The sequence below is a fragment of the Bufo gargarizans genome, chromosome 4 (genome assembly GCF_014858855.1).
Source record: "Bufo gargarizans isolate SCDJY-AF-19 chromosome 4, ASM1485885v1, whole genome shotgun sequence".
In the NCBI taxonomy this organism is placed as follows: domain Eukaryota; kingdom Metazoa; phylum Chordata; class Amphibia; order Anura; family Bufonidae; genus Bufo; species Bufo gargarizans.
The window spans coordinates 37,408,226-37,431,283 of NC_058083.1; the positions used below are offsets into that span (position 1 = coordinate 37,408,226).

General features: G+C 44.0%; 1 protein-coding gene across 2 annotated transcripts in view; it reads left to right on the plus strand.

The window, feature by feature from the left end:
* LOC122934192 (cytochrome P450 2C5-like) overlaps positions 1 to 23,058 on the plus strand; it is an 83,111-nt gene that overhangs the window by 9,054 nt on the left and 50,999 nt on the right. Inside the window, exons 2-3 of one of the 2 annotated variants that reach the window (XM_044289473.1) lie at positions 8,602 to 8,687; positions 9,639 to 9,835. In XM_044289473.1, the coding sequence (XP_044145408.1) occupies positions 9,662 to 9,835 (174 nt within the window). In that variant the 5' untranslated portion in view covers positions 8,602 to 8,687; positions 9,639 to 9,661. The remainder of the gene's footprint in view (positions 1 to 8,601; positions 8,688 to 9,638; positions 9,836 to 23,058) is intronic. The other variant, XM_044289474.1, reaches the window with a different exon arrangement.

Sequence of the window (23,058 nt, forward strand, 5' to 3'; positions counted from 1 at the left end):
TAAGACTGTGAATCGAATAGATGGTGCTGTTCATGACAAGTGGAGAAACGGACCGTTTTTGCAATGCATTTGTGAAACGCATCCGGATCCGGCAGGCAGTTCCGTAGTCGGAACTGCCAGATCACACTGCTGCAAGTGTGAAAGAAACCTTAATCCAATAAATGGCGCTGTGTATGAGGAAAATGATGCTAGTCTGCAGAATGTAAGGCATAATACTGTGAATCCAATAGACAGTGCTGTGCATGAGAAGAACTTTATGTTAATCTGCATGATGTAAGGCATGAGACTATGTATCCAATAGATGGCGCTGTTCATGAGGAAAATGATAATAGTCTGCAGAATGTAGGACATAAGACTATGTATCCAATAGATGGCGCTGTTCATGATGGAAAGGTATAAAGGTATAGGGCAATAAGACTATGTCTTTCTCATGTGCTATGTCTTTCATATTTATGCAAATTAGTTTACATAACAAAACAGTAGAGAAGGGTTATTAAATATATATTAGAACAATTAGAAAGCCGTGCAAATAATATATATATAACTTGTCACCCTAATGATAAAGATTTAGGTGCATGGGTACCTTAAGCTATCCAAGAGCTCTCAGGCAACTTTGAGACGTACTGTCTCTCAGTTAGATAAGAGATGGTTTTTCAATGTCTCATAGTGCACCAGGCTGCCATTGTAAGGTATCCCGGTTACCTGTTTTATGAATAGGTGTTGGCTTGCATTATACCTGACTTTTGGCATATAGCCTGTGTGTTTATTTGTGTTGTGTTATAAATAGGTATTTAAATAAAAATAACTTTAATAAAATAATTATAAATGGTAGGATAATTAAAAACTATAAAATGTAATTAATAGTTTATAAAATAAATTAATGATAGATTTAAAAATAGTTGAAGTGTTAGTATGGTCATTGTAAAATGTCTGTAGCTATGTTAAAATCTTAGAATGTAATATTTCTATGCGCCATCTGCTGGTTACAGAGGTAAATTGCACTCAGATTTTTTTGTTTCTATTTTTACTTGCGTTATCGTTCTTTGTTTTCACGAATGTGATAGGAGCGGTAGCGTTGCTACATCTGTATGTAAAGGCTGTATCTCACAATGACATATGTAGCAAAGGCTGCAAAATAAACTATTTTGCCCAAAACAGGTGTTTGTTTAATAACTGAATATGACAGCAGCATATAACCCTTGAATTTTACACGTGCTGATGCTGCAAGGCCAGAAAAATGGTGTATTTTGCCTTAAAAAGGGTGTTTTATTTATAGAAGGATATAACCACAGTATATAAAGGGTGTATCTCACATGCCCTGATCCACACTAGGCCGCAATTAAAGATTTTTGCCCAAAATGGCTGTATTTCAAATAACTGAATAGAACCACAGTATGTAAAGGCTGTATCTCACACGTACTGATCCAGACTAGGCCGCAATTTAAGTTTCTTTGCCCAAAATGGGTGTTTGTTTAATAACAGAATATGACAGCAGTATATAACCCTTGAATTTCACACTGACAGATACAGCAAGGGCTGTAAAATTAGAAATTTTGGCAAAAAAGTGTCTTTTTAAAAACCCAGAAAATGATGGCTGTATTTCAAGCTTAAATTGCACACTGACAAATCCAGATGTTGGATATTGCCAGAGTTTTTTTTACTAAAAGAATATGAAAGCTGTATATAACCCTTGAATGAATTTCACACGTGCTTAATGCTGCAATGGCTGTAAAATTGGGTATTTTGGCAAAAAAGTGTGTTTTTAACCCCTTAAGGACCGAGGACGTACCGGTACGCCCTATTTCCCGAGTCCTTAAGGACCGAGGACGTACCGGTACGTCCTGACTTAAAATCTGAATTCCGGCGCCGCGGGGGTTAATCGAAACGGGATTTCGGCTGAAATCATTCAGCCGGCATCCCGTAACAACGCAGGGGGGGGTCATTGGACCCCCCCGTATCGGCGATCGCAGAAAACCGCAGGTCAATTCAGACCTGCGGTTTTCTGCGTTTCCGGTCCATTCGGGTGTCCTGTGACCCGATGAACCGGAAAAAGACTGCGATCGGTGGCGTAATTTTACACCACCAATCGCAGTCCGAGGATTTGCAGAGGCGGAGCTGGCCCTGGTGCTGAACGCCGCTGTCCAGGGTGCTGATTGGTGCAGGGGAGAGAGGCGCGAGATTCAAACTTCCTGCGCTCCTCTCTCCCCTCCTCTTCCTGTCCAGCACCCTGACCGTGCAGCATCGTCCAGCACCAGCTCCTGTGTCCCCCTAAATCGGCATCCATCACCCTCCTGCACCCATCGCCACCCAGGTAGGTTAGGGTCAGTGAGGGAGAGGCACCTTTAGGCAGGGATAGAAGGGAAAAGTTAGAAAAAAAAAAAAAAAAGCACATTTATTCCAAACTTTTTTTTTTCAACTTTCACACCCCAGACCCCCCCTGCCACTTGCCCCCCCCGCATCCCCCCCACCACCAGCCCCCCCCGCATCCCCCCCACCACCAGCCCCCCCCCCACCCACCAACCCCCTCCCCCCACCACCAGACCCTTCACTTTTTTTTTTTTTTCTGCGTGCGCTGACTGGCCGGCACTTTTTAGCGTCCGTCCACTGTTAGCGCATCGCCCGCCCCACCACCCCACCGACCGCTGATCAGCGTTGAACCGCAGATCAGCAAGTTTGAACTTTTTTTTTTTTTTTTTCCTAACACTTTTTTTTGCCTGGACTTTTTAGTACGTGAACACCCGTGCCCCCACACACACGCACATAGAATAAAGTTTTACACGCACGCACATACACACGCACACACACACACCCATGGCCCGCCGGGTGTTCTCGGCCGAGGAGGCATATGCCCAGATTGCCTCCGACTCTGAGAGCCCCAGTGAGGATGAGGATGACCCCACGTTCCTTTTGTCATCCGCATCCTCCTCATCATCATCGGATGACGATGAGCCACCAAGGCAGCGGAGACGCCGCCAGGCGGAGCCAGGGGCCACACATGCTAGGGATCCTGTGGCCCACCCTAGTACGAGCCGCCCTGGGGTTCGTACTGGTTTCCCGGCCCACCAAATAAGTTCACCGGAGCCCCCTGCCGATGAACTTAGCTGGTGTCCCCCAGTGGACTTTGAGCCTGAGATTCCGGATTTCGCTGGCAATCCTGGAATCCAGATTCCCACAGTGGGGTTTACTGAAATAGACTTTTTTAGTTTTTTTTTCAGTAACCCACTGGTGAATTTGATGGTGGAGCAGACGAATCTGTACGCCCAACAGTTCGTCGCTCAAAACCCAGGCTCAGTTTTGGCTAGACCCGGTGGCTGGACGCCGGTCAGTGCAGCCGAGATGAGGACATTTTGGGGCCTCGTGCTGCATATGGGTCTAGTCCAAAAACCCAGTGTCAGGCAATACTGGAGTGGGGACGTCCTGTACCAGACCCCACTGTACAGTATGGTCATGACACGTCACCGGTTTGAGGCCATCCGGAAATGTCTGCATTATTCCGATAATGCAGCATGTCCACCCCGAGGTGATCCTGCCTATGACCGGCTGTACAAGATACGGCCGGTCATCGATCACTTTGGGGCCACATTTCAGCAGGCCTACGTACCTGGAAGGGAGGTCGCGGTTGATGAGTCTCTCGTTGCGTTCAAGGGGAGACTCAGTTTCCGCCAATATATTCCCACAAAGCGGGCGAGGTATGGCGTGAAGCTATACAAAATTTGTGAGAGTACCTCAGGGTACACTTACAAATTTCGTGTGTACGAGGGGCGAGATTCCCGGATTCAACCACCAGAATGTCCCCCCACTCTGGGTGTTACCGGGAAACTCGTGTGGGACCTTATGTACCCACTGCTGGATAAGGGTTACCACTTGTACGTGGACAACTTTTATACCAGCATTCCCTTGTTCAGGTCCCTTGCCGCCAGATCCACGTTCGCTTGTGGGACCGTGCGGAAAAATCAACGCGGCCTCCCTGCCTACCCCCTCCAGGTACCTATCCCCAGGGGTGAGACCCGTGCACTTACCAGTGGAAACCTGTTGCTGGTCAGGTATAAGGACAAGAGGGATGTCCTTATGCTGTCCACAATCCACGGTAACAGCACCACCCCAGTCCCTGTGCGAGGTACCGCGGCAACGGTCCTCAAGCCCGATTGTATCGTCGACTACAATCGGTATATGGGAGGAGTTGATCTCTCTGATCAAGTCCTCACGCCATATAACGCCATGCGCAAAACCCGGGCATGGTACAAAAAAGTTGCGGTCTACATGGTGCAGGTTGCCATGTACAACTCTTTTGTACTATCCCGAAGCGCTGGCAGCACAGGGACATTCCTCCAATTCTATGAGGCAGTCCTCAAAGACCTGATCTTTTCGGACCGGGAAAGAGCAGGCCGGAGTACCTCGGGAACTGGAGGCGCCCGGATCGTCCCTGGCCAACACTTTCCAGGTGTGGTCCCCCATACTGGAAAGAAGGGACGAACCCAAAAAAAGTGCAGAGTGTGTCACAAGAGGGGGATACGGAAGGACACCACTACTCAATGTGACACGTGCCCCGATCATCCGGGCCTCTGCATTATCGATTGCTTCAGGGAGTATCACACTTCCATGGAGTACTAAATTTTTATAATCCCCAACAGTTCACTAGAGAACATAAAACACTATGGCTCTCAGACTTTGGAGACACGAAAACAATTTTTCTTTCCCCAAAAAATATTAGTTTTAGTGCAGGCATCCTCAAACTGCGGCCCTCCAGATGTTGTAAAACTATAACTCCCAGCATGCCCAGACAACCTACAGCCATCATCAGGGCATGGTGGGAATTGTAGTTTTACAACATCTGGAGGGCCGCAGTTTTAGGATGCCTGCTTAGTGTCTCCAAAGTCTGAGAGCCATACATATTGGGCATCGTCGCGTGCGTAAAAGTCGTCGCTATAAAAATAACTTTTTACCAAACGCCTCGGATGAACGGTGTTAAAAATATAAAATAAAAACGGTGCCAAAACACCTATTTTTGGGCAAAATTTAAATTTAAATCCATTTTGCCGGTAATAAAGCAAGGGTTAACAGCCAAACAAAACTAAACATTTATTGCCCCAATTCTGTAGTTTGCAGAAACACCCCATATGTGGTCGTAAATGGCTATATAGCCGCACGGCAGGGCATAGAACGAAGGGAACTCCATACGGTTTCTGGAAGGCAGATTTTGATGGACAGTTTTTTTTTTTTACACCATGTCCCATTAGAAGCCCCCCCTGATGTAGCCTAGACTAGAAACTCCAAAAAAGTGACCCCATCTAAGAAACTACACCCCTCAAGGTATTCAAAAATTACTTTACAAACTATGTTAACCCTTTAGGTGTTCCACAAAACTAAATAGCGAATGTAGAAACAATTTTAGAATTACATTTTTTTGTTACATTGCCTCAAAAAAGAGTAATATAGAGCAACCAAAAATCTAATTTACCCCAAAAATTGTCCCAAAACAACAACCACCTTATCCCGTAGTTTCCTAGATGGGGTCACTTTTATGGAGTTTCTACTCTAGGGGTGCATCAGGGGGCTTGAAAGGGTACATGGTGTAAATAAACCAGTCCAGCAAAATCTGCCTTCCAAAAACCGTATGGCGTTCCCCTTCTTCTATGTCCTGCCGTTTAGCCAAACAGTAGTTTACGACCACATTTGGGGTGTTTTTGCAAACTACAGAATCAGGGCAACCCATTTTGAGTGTTGTTTGGCAGTTAACCCTTGTTTTACTCCTGGAAAAAATTGATTATATTGGAAAATTTTCCAAAAAATAGAAATTTCAAAATTGTTTCTCCATCTGCCATTAACTCTTGTGGAACACCTAAAGGGTTAACAAAGTTTGTAAACCCAGTTTTGAATACCTTGAGGGGTGTACTTTCTTAGATGGAGTCACTTTTTTGAAATTTCTATTCTAGGGGTGCAACAGGGGGCTTCAAATGGGACATGGTATAAACAAAACCAGTCCTGCAAAATCTGCCTTCCAAAACCCATATGGTGTTCCCCTCCTTCTATGTGCTACCGTTCGGCCAAACAGTAGTTTACGACCACATATGGGGTGTTTTTGCAAACTACAGAATCAGGGCAACCCATTTTGAGTGTTGTTTGGCAGTTAACCCTTGTTTTACTCCTGGAAAAAATTGATTATATTGGAAAATTTTCCAAAAAATAGAAATTTCTAAATTGTTTCTCCATCTGCCATCAACTCTTGTGGAAGACCTAAAGGGTTAATAAAGTTTGAAAAAACAGTTTTGAATACCTTGAGGGGTGTAGTTTCTAGAATGGGGTCATTTTTGGGAGGTTTCTATTATCTAAGCCTCACAATATGACTGCAAACCTTCTAAACTTCTAAGCCTTGTAACATCCCCAAAAAATAAAATATCATTCCCAAAATGCTACAAACATGAAGTAGACATATGGGGAATGTAAAGTCATCACAATTTTGGGGGGTATTACTATGTATTACAGAAGTAGAGAAACTGAAACTTTGAAATTTGCTAATTTTTCAAAATTTTGGGTAAAAAATGTATTTTTTTATGCAAAAAAATTAACTTTTTTGACCCAATTTTAGCAGTGTCATGAAGTACAATATGTGACGAAAAAACAATCTCAGAACGGCCTGGGTAAGTCGAAGCGTTTTAAAGTTATGAGCACTTAAAGTGACACTGGTCAGATTTGCAAAAAATGGCCTGGTCCTTAAGGTGAAAATGAGCCTGGTCCTTAAGGGGTTAAAAACCCTGAAAATTATGACTGTATTTCTAGCTTAAATTGCACAATGACTAATCCTGCAAATGCACCAAAAAAGGGTGTTTAAAAAAAAAAAGATTATTAGTGCAGTTTTTCAAGCTTGGATTTCAATGTCACAAAAGCTCAGATGCTGTGCTGGTGCACTGACCTTGCATAAAATGGCCACCGCTGCCCCCACCTACCTAACAGACGGATAAAAGTTATTTTTTTCTGTCACTGGGCTCAGGGCAGGGTAAAAAGATTGTGCCCTGCACCCACACAACTAATTCTATGTAGATCGCTGAGTTAGATTCTCTCCTAATCTCTCCCTGAAATCACAAGTCCAGTAGCATCCTCTCCCTACACTAGTAACAGCAGAGTGACGTGCAGCGCTACGTGACTCCAGCTTATATAGAGGCTGGGTCACATGCTACACTAGTAGGCATGGCTGTGATGGCTTCTAAGGGCACAGAGTTAAACGCTCTGCAGCCTTTCAAAAAGCACCAAGAAAGTGCCGAACACCGAATCCGAACTTTTACTAAAATGTTCGGGTCCGGGATCCAAAAATCCTAAAGTTTGGTTCGCTCAACCCTAGAAACAACCATAATTCAGTTTGTCATTAAGACCCAGAGGAATGGTTGTTTTGAGTGTGAAAATCCATCTTGATCACAATCACCACTCCACCCCCACTCGGTGGTTTCGCCTGTTCAATGCACATAAAACTCAGGCATTTAATGTTGTCTCCATGTTGTTCGTGAACATGTCGGGAGATCACTGTGTCCCTATGATTCTCAACATCCCCTAAATGTTCACTAATTCTCCTCTGTAATTCCCTCTTAGTCTTTCCTGTGTACTTGAGACTACAATTACAGGTGATCTTATAAATTACCCCTCGTGTATGACAATTAATGAAGTTTCTGATCTCAAATGTCCTTTGAGGTTTGTTCTCACAACGGTTTTACCTTGGGTAATGACCATACAGGCCACACAGCCACTACACTTATAGCACCTTTTGTCAAGCAGGCACTTTCCATAGAAAATGGGGTGTAGTGGCTGTGAACCAGCAGATCTGGTTGGGTGCCGCCGTGCACCTACAGTAGGTAACTTCAGGTACCTCATGTATTTAGTGTATTTGATAGCCTATTTGGGAACTCATCACATATTATTTTTCATTTTATTTCAGAATATTCATATTAAAAGTTGTTTTAATTAACTAATAACTCAATTCGTCTGTTACCTTTAAAATTAATAATACTTCACCTGGTGACATTTATACACTCACTATAACTAGTAGAGTCATTATTTTAGCTAAAAATAAATCCCTCAGGGTGCTGCCACACGTTTCAGTCTTTCATACTGTTTTTGAAGCCAGAACCAGGAGTAGATTGAAAAAAAAGATAAGTTGTATCTGCCCTTAATACTTTTTCTCCTATTATGATCCACAACTGATTTGGCTTGAAAAACTGCATAAAAAAGCCTGAATGGATGACAGCACACTTAGAGGAGTAAATCTAAAATGTAAAAAGTTCAAAATAATTCTGAAAATAACTGGGTTATCTCTGGTGGTCTCTTAGAAAACAAATGGATCAGCAGATGGTGGGGGAACAGGACCCCTGTTCTTAGGATCGGTGGGGGTCCCAGCAGTCGGGGGCCTAAAGATACAAGCCTTCCTACATCTACATAAAAAAAAAAGCTATAGCAACCAGAATGTAATAAAGCAAAAACAAACTCTTTGCTGAGCCTGCCAAAGATTAACTTATGCAACATTTCACTTGTGTTTACTGGAGTTTATCATGGGGTGGAGCAGGTTCTGCAGAAGTTAATTATATACTTGTGTCATAATTCTATGTTCTCTAAAAGCATAAAAGCCAAGGAGTCGCCACAAGAGGACAGAATATAAGAGTCTTCATCAGAGGATTGTTCTTCTGAACTCCGCACTACACAAAGTAAGAGAAAGGGGATTTATCGTAAGAGGGGCTTTCTAAGTCAGTTTTGAAGGAGCCTGTGTTGCCGCAGGATATCTAAAACAAATTAGCTCGATAGCCTAGCTATAACTACATTCCTACACAGTTTTTCAAAAGTGGAGTGAGTATAAAAATGCTGACCATAATTGTTGACCATAATCGTCTCAAAGCCCTATTTTAAAAGATCATTACATACCTCCCAATTACTGGTACATTTTTAGAACTATGAGGGTACAACGCCTTGTATAATGTTCTTGCATAGGGGCCCTTTATTATCTGTGTCTGGGATAATATGTCAACAGATGTCAGCTATAAGGGAGCACAAAGGTTGTATTCCCACCTGGGCCTTGGTATCTCAGGAGGGAATAGGTTCCTCTGCCATTTAAGTACAAAATGATCAGGTGTTAAAATCAAATGGCTGATATCAGGAGAGAGTCTGAAAGCACCAGACATGGTGAAATTGGCTAATTCAGCCAACATAGAGGTAATGTGTATGTCAAACTTTATGCTGCTCATACTGTAATATGTACGTGCAATGGTATTCGTATTTTCTTTTTACCTTTGGAAAACAAATACAAATTATCTGAATCAAACTTTATGATGACCGAGGTATGGCTTGTAGGCCCCTAATCCCCTACACCCACCAAGAAGGAGCAAAAATGTGAAAACATGACTACACAGGGTTTGTTTGTAGTCTGTATCCCATGGAAATGCATAAGTCTCTATAGGAGGTGCAAACAAAAAAAAATCTAGGATATTGACAATTCAGTACTTTTATCTACATTGAGGCACCAAAAGTATGCACACATTAACAAAAATGTAGAAAATTTAAAGAAAAAACTTTTCTGTCTGTTGCAAGATATTTACTTTTATTTTCAAAAAGAAACGTAAATGCCACACAAAAATTATTAATGTCCTGTCTTCTTCTACTAGATTACACAGAGCTCCCATTCACCATGGACCTGATCACAGTTCTGTTTGCAGCTGTTGTCATCTTATTTTTGGCCGCTGTTTTTAAGAGCCAGAATCAAGGAAAGTACAAAAATTTTCCACCTGGACCAAAGCCGTTACCAATCTTTGGAAATGTTTTCTCGCTGGACATGTCAAAACCTCATAAAACTTTCATGGAGGTAATGCACACATTCTCTAATACCAATTTGTACTTTATCTTTGCTCTTGGTTCAACATATCCCAATATATTTGGCAGATGAATAGCTTTGGAAAATAAAATTATTTTGTGATATTCTGTCCCAAAATGTCTATTCTATATGTGTCTTGTGGCCACCCAGTGGTTTTGTTGTGAACTACAGCCTATCCTGGGGTTTGATTATATGTTGCAAATTATAATGGAAGGGGTTTCATCCAAAATTGAGAAAACATGGCTGCTTTTTTCAAGAAATGGTGCCACTGTCACGACCATGTTTATGGCCGTGACTCCTTGGGAGCCGCATACAGTTGCCCGTGGTTTGGGTTGTTGTGTCAACCGCAGCTGGAGGCATTTTGCTGTTTGCCTCAGGTGCGGTTGCCGCGGACAACAGGTATGTGTGCGGTTGCCTTGGAGTTGTGTGCGTGTATGTATGCACTTTTGTATGTCTGGTGTGCACTCTGTTTTATGTTTGGTGTGCACTTACATCTTTCCTTCACTGTGGTTGCCCGTGGCAACGTTTGGTTGTATGTGTACATGTGGTGGCAGTGTCCCGGCCTTCGGGCTGACTCCCAGGACATGGTTGCCACCAATGTCGTTGCCTGCGGCAACAGCCACAGTGTGTTCTTGGGTTGGACACTTTCCCTTTTAGTTTGTGTTTCCCTTCCCTGGTGCTGATAGGGTTAACTCCCTTCCCAGTCTGGGCGTGTTTGTTGGGTGTGGCTACTTGGGCCTATAAAGCCTCAGTGTGTAGCACATGTCTGAGGGTTGCTTCAGCCATGCTTAGCTTGAGCAGCCTCCTGTGTTTTCCACCTGCCAGTGGGGGCCACCCTTGTGGTCATAAGATTTATGTCACATTAAGTTTATGTCATGTTTATGTGTGATGTCTATGTGATGTTCAGTTGGGATTTTCCTTTCCTTTTGTTGTTTGGTGCAGCTTATGGATCTGGATTCCTGTGTGTGGATATGTGTTTGCCAGCACAGGGATCCAGTCAGCAAGGCTGTGGCAGGTAGGTGGAACTAGTTCAGTTCACCTGCCATATCCGTAAGACTGTTTGTGTTTCCCCTTTTCCCTGCAGCTTGGCCAGTGAGACCCCAGTTCCTCCGTGTCCAGAAGGAACAGGCCGTATTACCCTGACTCCTAGTCCAGGGACCGGTCGGAGGGTGAGTTAGGGATCCGAGGTTCCTGAGCATGGGTCCTCCTACCTTAAAGGTCGGCCCATGCAGCTAGGAGTTAGGGTCAGGTTAGGGACGCTTTAGGAGGTGACCTGCTCCCTAATCCTGTCGTCCTGGCCGAGCAGCCTAACATCATGTGGCATTGCACGGCTGAGGATTTTCCCCGTCCTCAGACGTGACAGCCACGGTTGTCTTTGGATCGTGTGTAGCATTGGCGCTCATCTTTGTTCGGTTTAATGGAGCTCAGCTGCAATACCAGACACAACCCATGGGCAGGAGTGGCACCATTTCTACAAGAAAGTAGCCATATTTTATTAATCCTGGACCAATCCTTTTCATCAGCCAAAAATTTACAGTCCATTTAGATAGAAAGGGTGGACATTCACTTAAGAATTATTCCTGACTTATTATTGTTTGCTATATTTTTTTTAGTTATGTCAGCCAGTTTTCTGGTTTCTGCCTCTTCGTATAGCTTGGTAGAGCACTGTGGCAGCTATTAAGTTATCATTTACAGTAGACACAAAGGGGGTCATTTATTGACCTGAAATTTGCCTATATTAGGTGTATTTCAGGCGCAGATTGTGCAATCTGCAACTTTTCCCCACTCGGGCTAGGTCTAAAGAAGTCCCTTTTTGGAAATCCAATTTCAGAAGCATTCCTTAGTAGTAGATGCAGAAACCTGCAGATATTTCCTATTTCACCTTGAGCTGTTTAAAGGTACTTTTAGAGCAATATTATTATTTTTTTTATAATGGCCAGAAAGGTTAAAATTAGAAAAAAAATGTATTACTTCACTGATCCCCCTCTGCAGCCGTTTTGACTATAGATGAGTGAAGTTTTCAAAAATTCAATTCGGTCACTTCACCAAATTTTTCCCAAATTTTTCCCAAAATTTGCTTCAATACAAATTAATTAATCACAAAGCGCGTTAAATCAGGTCTATCCCGACCTGCAGCTAAACTTTAGGGAGTATCTATCCTGGTGTACATCACTGTGCAGTGCAGCAACATGCACAGCTAACCCTTTCTGGTAGCGAAACAGTTACTGCGCGTCAGAATGACATACCATATTTTTCACCCAATAAGACGCACCTAAGTTTTTGAGGAGGAAAAAAAGAAAAAATATATTTTTAACCAAAAGGTGTGCTTTTGGTGGGTTTTGAACTAATCGTGATCTGTGGATGACACAATTATGCGGAGATCTGGGGATAACGCACTGCTATGGGGATCTGTGGATGAAACTGTTATGGAAGGGATCTGTGGATGACACTGTTATGGAAGGGATCTGTGGATGACACTGTTATGGAAGGGATCTGTGGATGACACTGTTATGGAAGGGATCTGTGGATGACACTGTTATGGAAGGGATCTGTGGATGACACTGTTATGGGGGGATCTGTGGATGACACTGTTATGGGGGATCTGTGGATGACACTGTTATGGGGGATCTGTGGATGACACTGTTATGGGGGGGATCTGTGGATGACACTGTTATGGGGGGGATCTGTGGATGACACTGTTATGGGGGATCTGTAGATGACACTGCTATGGGGGATCTGTGGATGACACTGTTATGGGAGGATCTGTGGATGACACTGTTATGGGGGGATCTGTGGATGACACTGCTATGGGGGGATCTGTGGATGACACATATATAGCATCTTATGCTATATATGTGTCATCCCATAGATCCCCCCATAACACTGTCCTTGTGTAAATAGTGACCCCCCCCCAATACAGGGGGTGGAGGCCAGCAACTTGTGTTGGAATCACGGCGGGGCCTGGTGCAGTCACTGTTCTCTATTACACAGGGCCCCGCTCACAGCAGTATTTATTAAGTGAAGCTTTGTTAAGGTATAGCAATCCTCTACAGCAGTAGCGCACATAGTACTCACTATGAAACTCCAGTAGCAGGCAGGGCAGCCGGCAGCGTAACGTCACTCACTCCGTCATGCACCTGCTCAGCCTGCTTCATTCATAAAGTGGGAGGAGCATGAGCGTGAAGAAGTGAGTGACCGGCCACTCTGCCTGCTACGGGAGTTTCGTAGTGAGTAATACGTGCGCTACTGCTGCAGATGATTGCTATACCTTAACAAAGCTTTACCCATGGCTTCACTTAATAAATACTGCTGTGAGCAGGGCCCGGTGTAATAGAGAACAGTGACTGCACTGGGCCCCGCTGCGATTCCAACACAAGTTTCTGGCCTCCAGCCGCTCCTCCCTCCCCGCTAATACATCGCCGGCCGCGCTGTATCAGTGCAAAGTAAAAATAGCAGCATTCACCCAATGAGACCCACTGCCATTTTACCCCCACTTTTGGGAGGGGGGGAGTCTTATAGGGCGAAAAATACGGTATGTACGTGCGGATCATCGTGCAGGCCACCAACGTTTCTGGCTAACCCCTTAGCTAAAACCCAAAATAAAGCGTATCAGCATCCTTCAGTAAAGCAAAAAATAAATGTTTCGTGCCCCTGCAGGTGTCCCAATGACTCTTTAGTGGAATAAAACAATGACATGGAGGCAGCGCCAGTAAAGTAGTGGAGAAAATTATATATTTTTTTAATCCATTTTATGGCAGTGCAAACACGTGTTTGAATCTCTACTGTTAGATTTAGAATGACCGTGAGTCACTAATAGGCCACACGCACACAACATTGAAAAACGGACATGTGATGGTAGTCTATGGGGTTATTCACATGGCAGTTTTTTTGACTGTCAGTGAAAAATGGACATAAAAAAATAGAACATGTTCTATTGTGTCCGTTTTTAACTGACAGACTGCCCCCATACAATTGAATGGATCCATTTTTAACGTCCGTTTCTCAGAAAGGCCTAGGCGAAATAAACGTCTGTTAAAAATGTCCGTTTTTAACTGACTTTTTTTTTCACTGCCATGTGCATGAAGCCTTAAGTTTAGATCACACTTCACATATTTGGTCAGTTATTGTCAGCCAAAAACAGGGGCGGGTCAAACCCACAGGTGCACATCTATTCTTGTTACCTAATCCGAGAATAGTCTTGTCTCCTGAATTTGCCTCCCAATAAGTGATGGAAATAACAATAGTGTGAACTCCGCCTTACAGGTCAATATTAGCACCAGGTCTAATTTATTGTCATGGACTTAACCGTGCAGTGGACCAAAATTCAAGTAGTGGCCCCACAACAGTGGGGAGGGTGTCAGCAGTAAGGCTGTGTTCACATCACTTTTTATTTTTCTGTTCTTCTGATCAATCAGAAGAACAGCCCAAAAAAAAGCAGATCCTGTAGTTTGAGAATCCGCCTTCATACTGTCAGTATTTGGTCAGCATTTTATTTGTATTGGTAAGACAAAAACAGTGGCTCCAAAACACAGATGACATGCGATGGGAATATTTGCATGTCTTCTGTGTTTTGTACCCACTCCTGCTTTTTACTTCCTAATCATGTGTGATAGAGGCCTCATTCTCAGTTTGCATCACCTTCATTCAGACAGAAAAGAAGTCCTGCATGCAGTCTCTATCACATGGTCAGTAATTGGTCAGTTTTTGATCAATATTGGCGAGGCAAAAACAGAAGTGGGTCCAAAAAAGAGATAACATGTGATTGAAATATTTGCATGTCTTCTGTGTTTGGACCCACTCCTGCGTTCAACAGGAACCATTACATTTTTGCTATTTTTCTCTTCTTCTGATGGATCAAAAGAACTGAAAAATAAACAGTGATGTCAACACGGCCAAACAGGGACACTAGTGGCCCCGTAACAGACTGGTGAGGGTGGCAACAACATGAAGAGTTACAATGGTGGCCCCTGAAACAGTGAGGAGGGTGGCAACCGCATGAAGAGTCACAATAGCGACCTTGAAACAGAATCGGGAGGGGGTGGGGAGAACAGCAGTGGCAGTAATAGCACAAGAAAGTGGTGGATCACAGCAGGAGCAGATGGCAGTACAGGAAGCTGCACATGGGCAGAAGTAACGGGCCATTTGTCAAAATGTTTTGTTGTGACAGCACACTACAGTCAGATCATTACTGCTAGAATGATCTAGACTGTTATATCAGGCACCGGTGTCTGACAATCTTAGTTGATCCAGGCCTGATTCATCTTTAAAAAGGTTAATCTCTCAACTTTTTGTGGGGAAAAAAAAAATTGTGAGTTTTTCTAGACAATATAACATGCATAATAAAATCAGTCAAGTGGACATGGAGATACAATATAGGAGAAATCAATAGAGATTATGGAGTGCAGTTTGTCATTATAGCATAAAGTCCAAAGTCTTCAGACCTCTAAGGATGGTTAAGTCCAAGGCTTCTGCTACTGTGGCAAAAAATAAATAAATCTCCATGTTCCATAAAATACCAAGTAACAATAGAACAAAGAACAAGAGCCGTTCTGTGGGTTTTCCATCCCATAGAAGGCAGGTGATTTACTAAGTCTCAGTCTAAAAACAAAATGGGTCAACAAAGAAAATAAACTAGTAAACTTACATAAATGTGAGGTCTCAGGCAACACCACTACCCATCAAAGGGGTTGTCTAAGTTATATAACTATATTCCAATCAGCTTTATCTACAGTCATGTGAAAAAATTAGGACACCCTTTGAAAGCATGTGGTTTTTTGTAACATTTTTAATAAAAGGTTATTTCATCTCCGTTTCAACAATACAGAGAGATTAAAGTAATCCAACTAAACAAAGAAAACTGAAGAAAAGTCTTTTCAAGATCTTCTGTAAATGTCATTCTACAAAAATGCCTATTCTAACTGAGGAAAAAGATAGGACACCCTCACATGTATTCCCTCTTAAATTGGCTCAGATCTCACACAGGTATATCACACCAGGTGCACATAATTAGTAGATCGTTACTCTGCATGTTGAATGAGGCTTGCCCTATTTAAACCTCAGACATTTAGTTTGGTGTGCTCCTGACTGTTGAAGTGAGAGTGAGCACCATGGTGAGAGCAAAAGAGCTGTCAGAGGACTTCATAAAAAAGATTGTAGCAGCCTATGAGTCTGGGAAGGGATTTAAAAAGATCTCAAAAGATTTTGAAATCAGCCATTCCACTGTCCGGAAGATAGTCTACAAGTGGAGGGCTTTCAAAACAACTGCCAACATGCCCAGGACTGGTCGCCCCAGCAAGTTCACCCCAAGAGCAGACCGCAAGATGCTAAAAGAGGTCTCCAAAAACCCTAAAGTGTCATCTCGAGAACTACAGCAGGCTCTGGCTACTGTTGATGTAGAAGTACATGCCTCTACAATCAGAAAGAGACTGTACAAGTTTAACTTGCATGGGAGGTGTGCAAGGAGGAAACCTTTGCTTTCCAAGAGAAACATCGAGGCCAGACTGACATTTGCCAGATATAAAGTTGACAAAGACCAGGACTTCTGGAATAATGTTCTTTGGACAGATGAGTCCAAAATTGAATTATTTGGACACAACAGCAGAGGACATGTTTGGCGTAAACCAAACACAGCATTCCAAGAAAAGAACCTCATACCAACTGTGAAGCATGGAGGTGGAAGTGTCATGGTTTGGGGCTGCTTTGCTGCAGCAGGACCTGGTCAGCTCACCATCATAGAATCCACAATGAATTCTACTGTGTATCAGAAGGTGCTTGAAGAACATGTGAGACCATCAGTTAGAAAATTAAAGCTGAAGCGGAACTGGACCATGCAACATGACAATGACCCAAAACATACTAGTAAATCAACCAAAGATTGGCTGAAAAAGAAGAAATGGAGAGTCCTGGAATGGCCAAGTCAAAGTCCAGATTTGAATCCCATTGAGATGCTGTGGGGTGACTTGAAAAGGGCTGTACGTGCAAGAAACCCCTCAAACATCTCACAGCTGAAAAAGTTCTGCATTGAGGAGTGGGGTAAAATTTCCTCAGACCGATGTCGAAGACTGGTAGATGGCTACAAGAACCGTCTCACTGCAGTTATTTCAGCCAAAGGAGGTAACACTCGCTATTAGGGGCAAGGGTGTCCTATCTTTTTCCTCAGTTAGAATAGGCATTTTTGTAGAATGACATTTACAGAAGATCTTGAAAAGACTTTTCTTCAGTTTTCTTTGTTTAGTTGGATTACTTTAATCTCTCTGTATTGTTGAAACGGAGATGAAATAACCTTTTATTAAAAATGTTACAAAAAACCACATGCTTTCAAAGGGTGTCCTAATTTTTTCACATGACTGTATAACATCTTGTTTCTCCGGTGCTGATGCGGGTAATGTGATCCGCAACGTCATACAGCAAGCTTCCTGTGCTGAAGTTTTGTGAAGGCTTATCCCTGACTTACGGAGTGGCTGGGCTCTGTATATGAAACATCAGAGCCTCACAGGAGCGTCTGGCTCCTGTGAGGGATCGCTCATGCGCGATCCTTAAGTTCTAGCAGCCTTGTGAAAACAGAAGCGCCCTCACCAGTGGTGTGCTAAGAGGGGCTGGGGGTGCCGGCTCTCAGGAGGGTTCCAGAAGCAATGAGCGTTTCCATCAATACAGATGGAAGCTTTCATTGCTGGAGCGCAGGGAGCTGGGCCCTGTCACTCACCACTCAGCTCCCCATGCTCATCCTCTCCCTCAGCCAACCGGCCCACCAGTTCCCCAGAGTATTATGACATATAATCCTGGGGTAGGGGAGGAATCCATGCAGCTGGGTCAGGTGCTGTTCTGTTCTGGTAATAGGAACTTTAGGAGGTTCCATAAGCTATGTTATTACTGTGGAGAAAGTGGTCATTTTGCTTATGCTTGTCCTTTTGTTAAACTGCATGTTGATGATAAAGAACCACAAATAGATTTACATAAAGAGAAAAAAACTAAACATCCTTGACTCTTGGTAGTGTGAATGGGCTGCCGGAGCAACCAAGTATGCAATCCCCCTGCAATACTCGTTTTCTCCTTCCAGCTATGCTGGCGCTAGACTACTTGATTGTGGTGCTGGGGTAAACCTTATTGATTATCTTTTTCTTCAAAATCTGGGCCTAAGTACTTGCACCTTATAAAAAGAGATTCAGGTGTTTGCAATCGATTCTTCCCCTCTCTCTCAAAGGAGTCTCACTCATATTGCTCATGGTATTCAGTTAAGGGTGGGTGATTCACATGTTTAGATCATATCTTGTTTTGTCTTGAAGTACTTGCCCGCTCCTATGGTCTTAGGGTTACCGTGGTTGATAAAACATAACCCTACTATAGATTGGCAGGCAAGGCAGATCATTGGTTGGAGTGAATTTTGTTCGGACAATTGTCTTAGTGCCTCTCTCTCTGGGGTGTCTACTACGGTTTTACCCCCGAATCGCTCAGATTTTGCGGATGTATTTGCGGAGGGTGGGGCTCAGGAATTGCCTCCTCATCGTGAATATGATTGCCCGGTTAATCTCATTCCAGGGGCTAAGTTGCCAAAGTCTTGGATATACAATCTTTCTCAACCCAAAGAGAGGTCATGCGGAAGTATATTGCCTAGAGTTTGGCAAAAGGTCATATAAGTCCATCTAAATCCCCGGTTGCAGTTGGGTTATTCTTTGTTAAGAAAAAGGATGGATCGCTTAGACCCTGTTTGGATTTCCGGGAATTGAATTGCATTACGGTCTGTGATCCGTATCCCCTTCCTTTGATCTCTGACCTTTTTGATCAGATTGTTGAAGCCAAGGTGTTCTCCAAGTTAGATTTAAGAGGGGCCTACAATCTGATCAGAATCAAGGAGGGGGATGAGTGGAAGACAGCCTTCAACACACACGAGGGTCATTTTAAAAAATCTGGTTATGCGTTATGGGTTAACTAACGCGCCAGCAGTGTTTCAGCGATTTGTCAATGACATTTTCCACCATTTTGTGGGAAGGTTCGTTGTAATTTACTTGGATGACATTATAATTTACTCTCCTGATCTGAAGACTCATCAGGATCACGTGAGACAGGTTTTGTTGATCCTTCGGGAGAATAAATTGTATGCCAAATTGGAGAAATGTGTGTTTACTGTTCAGGAGCTTCAGTTTCTGGGTTACCTGCTTTCTGACTCTGGTTTTCGCATGGACCCCGAAAAGGTCTGGGCGGTTCTGGAATGGGACTGACCAGAGAATCAGAAAGCTTTGATGTGGTTTTTGGGGTTTACCAATTATTATATAAAATTCATCTTGAACTACTCTACCATTGTAAAACCCCTGACCGATATGACTAAGAAAGGCTTCGACTTCTCTGTCTGGTCGGATGAGGCATTGCAGTCCTTATAGGCTATTAAGGAATGTTTTGCGTCTGCTCCTATTCTGATGCAGCCCGACGTGTCTCAGCCATTCGTGGTGGAGGTGGATGCATGAAAGGTGGGGGTTGGAGCAGTGTTGTTGCAGGGTTTATCTCCTGGCAAGTGGCGTCTGTGTGCTTTTTTTTCCAAGAAGCTCTCGTTTGCCGAGAGGTCTTATGATGTAGAAGATAGGGAATTGCTGGCCATTCTGCTCCGATTTTGGCTGATGGGGTGGTTGTTTCCGCTCTGTACCCCGAGTTGGAGATGGAGGTGTTAGGAGCCCAGGAGGAGGCTCCGGATTCTTGTCCCCCAGGTAGGTTGTTTGTTCCTGCTGAATTGCGATACAAGGTATTCAAGGAACATCACGATACTGTCCTTGCGGGACATCCCGGTGGCAAGTCCACCTTTGATCTGATTTCCCGGAGGTTCTGGTGGCCCGGGTTACATAAGAGTGTTAAAGATTACGTAGCAGCTTGTGAGACCTGTACACGGGAAAAGGTTGCTCACACTCGACCTTCTGGTTCACTTCTTCCTTTGTCTATTCCATCTCGCCCTTGGACGCACTTGTCTACGGACTTTATTACTGATCTGTGGGGTTCCTCTGGGAAAACTGTGATTTTGGTGGTTGTTGACCGTTTTAGTAAAATGGCTCACTTTGTATCGTTAGCTAGTGTGCCCAATGCCAAGACTGTTGCTCAGATTTTTGTTGATAATATTGTGAAATTACATGGCATTCCCTCGGATGTAGTTTCTGATAGGGGCACGCAGTTTGTTTCCAGGTTTTGGAGGGCGTTCTGCTCTCGTCTTGGTATCCAACTTTCGTTCTCTTCGGCTTTTCATCCGCAGTCGAATGGACAGACAGAGCGTACTAATCAAAACCTGGAGACCTACTTGAGGTGCTGTCACAGTCGTTACCTTTGGCTGTGACCTTCTGTCTATTCTCTCGCTGCAGCTCCGTTTCTGTGTGTTATTTGTGGTTCTGTATGGGTTAACTTCCCTGTGTTCCTATTAAGAGTTAATCCTCTGTCTGCTCCATGGGTGTGGCCTCTCTGCTGCACCCATGGAACCTGTATATAAGGCTGAGGTTTCCTCGGTTCTGTGTCAACTCTCCTGGTGTGTGTTGTCTTGTCCTGCTCCTACTCCTAGTTTGTACTCACTCTCCCATGCTGCTGACCCATGGGATCCCTGTCTGTCTGTCTGTGGGTTTCCTACTTGTTCATTCCCGTCTTCTTTCCTGTGTTTTGTTATCTGTTCTGCCTGTTATGTTTGAGTTACCTTCTGTATTTATATTTCTCTGTTCAGCAAGCCCTTTCTGCAGCATGCCTTGCTGCAGAGTGCTATGGGCAAGGCCATGCAGTATACCACTGGTGGAGCTAGTCCTTCTCTGCTCATTGCTACTCCTGTTCCCTTGCGTGAACTCCTGCTTGTGTTTTTAGTTGTTATTTGTATTTGCCTGTTTATGTTTGCCTATGTACCGTCGGTACCTTCTGGTATCTGTTGTCCATTCGTTCCTGCTGTCACTGTCTAGTTCACGCTCCAGAGTGGACCCTGGCAACTTCCTGCTGCAAAGCCTAACCCTACCATCCGGGGCCCTAGTGAATACCAGGAGTTGCTTAGTCACACCCCTCTGGAGTATTACTATACAGTGGCGCAGTGGGGGTTTGCTCCCACTGTGCTGCCTTCCTTGGTTTTTGCTTGTGCAATAAACTTGTGTGTCTGTACCTGATTTCTGTTTTTTTATTGCTTGACGACGTGGTGGTCTCTCCTGGGACCTCCAACTCGTGACAGGTGCTTTGTGGCTGAGAACCAGGAGGACTAGTCCTCATTCTTATCACTAGCTGAATTTGCTTTGAATAACCATAGGCAGGAGTCCACAGGTAAGTCACCATTTTTTGGCGCATACGGTTTTCATCCTCAGTTTGGTACCTTTTCTGAGACTAGTTCCTCTGGGATGCCAGAGGAGGAGAGATTTTCTTCTGCCTTGTCCTCTATATGGCGGAAGATTCAAGTGAATTTGGAGAGGATGGGTGTGTGGGTGATCTGGTGTGGTTATCTACTAAAAATATAAAACTGAAAGTACCATCTTGGAAACTGGGTCCAAGGTTTATTGGACCTTACAAAATATCTGCGGTGATCAATCTGGTAGCGTTTCATTTGGATCCTCCGCAGATCTGGAGGATCCATGATATGTTCCACAGGTCTTTACTATAATATCTGAAACCGGTGGAACCATCGCCATTGCCTCCTCCCCCTGTTCTGATTGATGGAAATTTAGAGTTCGAGATCTCTAGGGTTCTTGACTCACGTGTTTTTCGGGGTTCCCTTCAGTACGTGGTACACTGGAGGGGATACGGCCCTGAGGAGAGGATGTGGGTTCCGGCTGTGAATGTTAATGCCAGCCAACTGGTGAGGGCTTTTCACAGATCCCACCCGGATAAAGTTGGGCCGGGGTGTCCGGAGGTCACCTGTAGAAGGGGGGGGGGGGGGGTACTGTCATGCCCTGCTCAGATTATGTGCGGAGGTCTGCCAGGTTAGCAGCATATGTGTAGTTTTTTGTTTTTGTTTTGGAGTTGATATGCCTGCCTTCAGGTGCTCTGGTTGGGGTCGTTTGTAGTTTAAATCACGCCTCTTCCCAGTGTTCCGTGCGGGTTATAGCTTTAATCTTGCTCTGTGGAAGGAAGGATTTGTTATTTCTGCTCTGTGACAAGATAAGTTGGTTTTGCTTTTCTTTTGTGTGTTCTGTCTAGGCTGTTAGGGAGATGCCTGCCTCCTCAAGGTCCTGAGAAAGCAGGCTGTCTCTTTTCCCCTGTCACCATCTTAGGGATTTTAGGGTATCTTCAGCCTTAGGCACGGGGGCACGTTTATTCCCACCTTCAGGGTCTGAACATGGGCAAAGTAGTCTAGGGAGAGCTGGTAGGGATTTGTAAGGAGGTGACCTTTTATCCCCAGCTTCTAGCCTATACACTTGTTTGTGGTTTTCTGTGGTATCTTGTATCCTTTCCAGCGTGACAGTGCCCTCCCGAGCACTCAAATGGACATTAACACCATGGGCACCCCTGAACTACCATCAATCAGGGAGCCCATGGCTACAGGGAGTGCCACAGAGGGGAAAAAGGGTGTCTTTCCTAAACTGCATTGACCCCCCAGGAGAGACGGCCTGAGGGAGTACACTGTGATACATTATCATCAGGGCCACTACCACTCCCATCCTCTGCTCTGTTTCCTTAGGGGCTCACTGCAAATACAGTGTATGAACAAAAGGTCCTTTCTGTCCTTTGACTATGCTATGATGAGCAGCCTATGGCTTATACATGTCCCTCTACATACAGATGAGGCTATAGCCAGGTTGTAAGTAGTTACCTTCTCTGGCAACGTAGTCTGCAATCATTTTTGTGACCAGATCTGCTCCTTGCTGCTTTAGGTGCTCACTTCCCTGCAACTAACTCTACATTCTGAGTATATTTTCTTCGGTAAAGAAAGGGTGGAGCCAGCCCTGCCTAGCCATTTGGGACCTCCTACTCCCTTTAGAACCTAATGAGACTAGTGGTACATGCAGTGTCTGGGTTCGGGGGTTTGTTTGATGATCGTTTTAGAAAGTGGAACCCCCATTGCTTTATAGATATGTTATAAAATGAAAGGGGTTGTCTCAAGACAAACATTTATTCCCTATCCAGAAGATAGTAGATAAGTGTCTGATCACCAGGGGTCTGACCCCCCCACTCATGAGAATGAATGAAGTGTCAGAGTACACACTCTGTGGGAATCCCATAGATAGTAGACTAGCTACAGCAATCTCATAGAAATAAGACAAGATGTTAATTTTAAAGGTTAG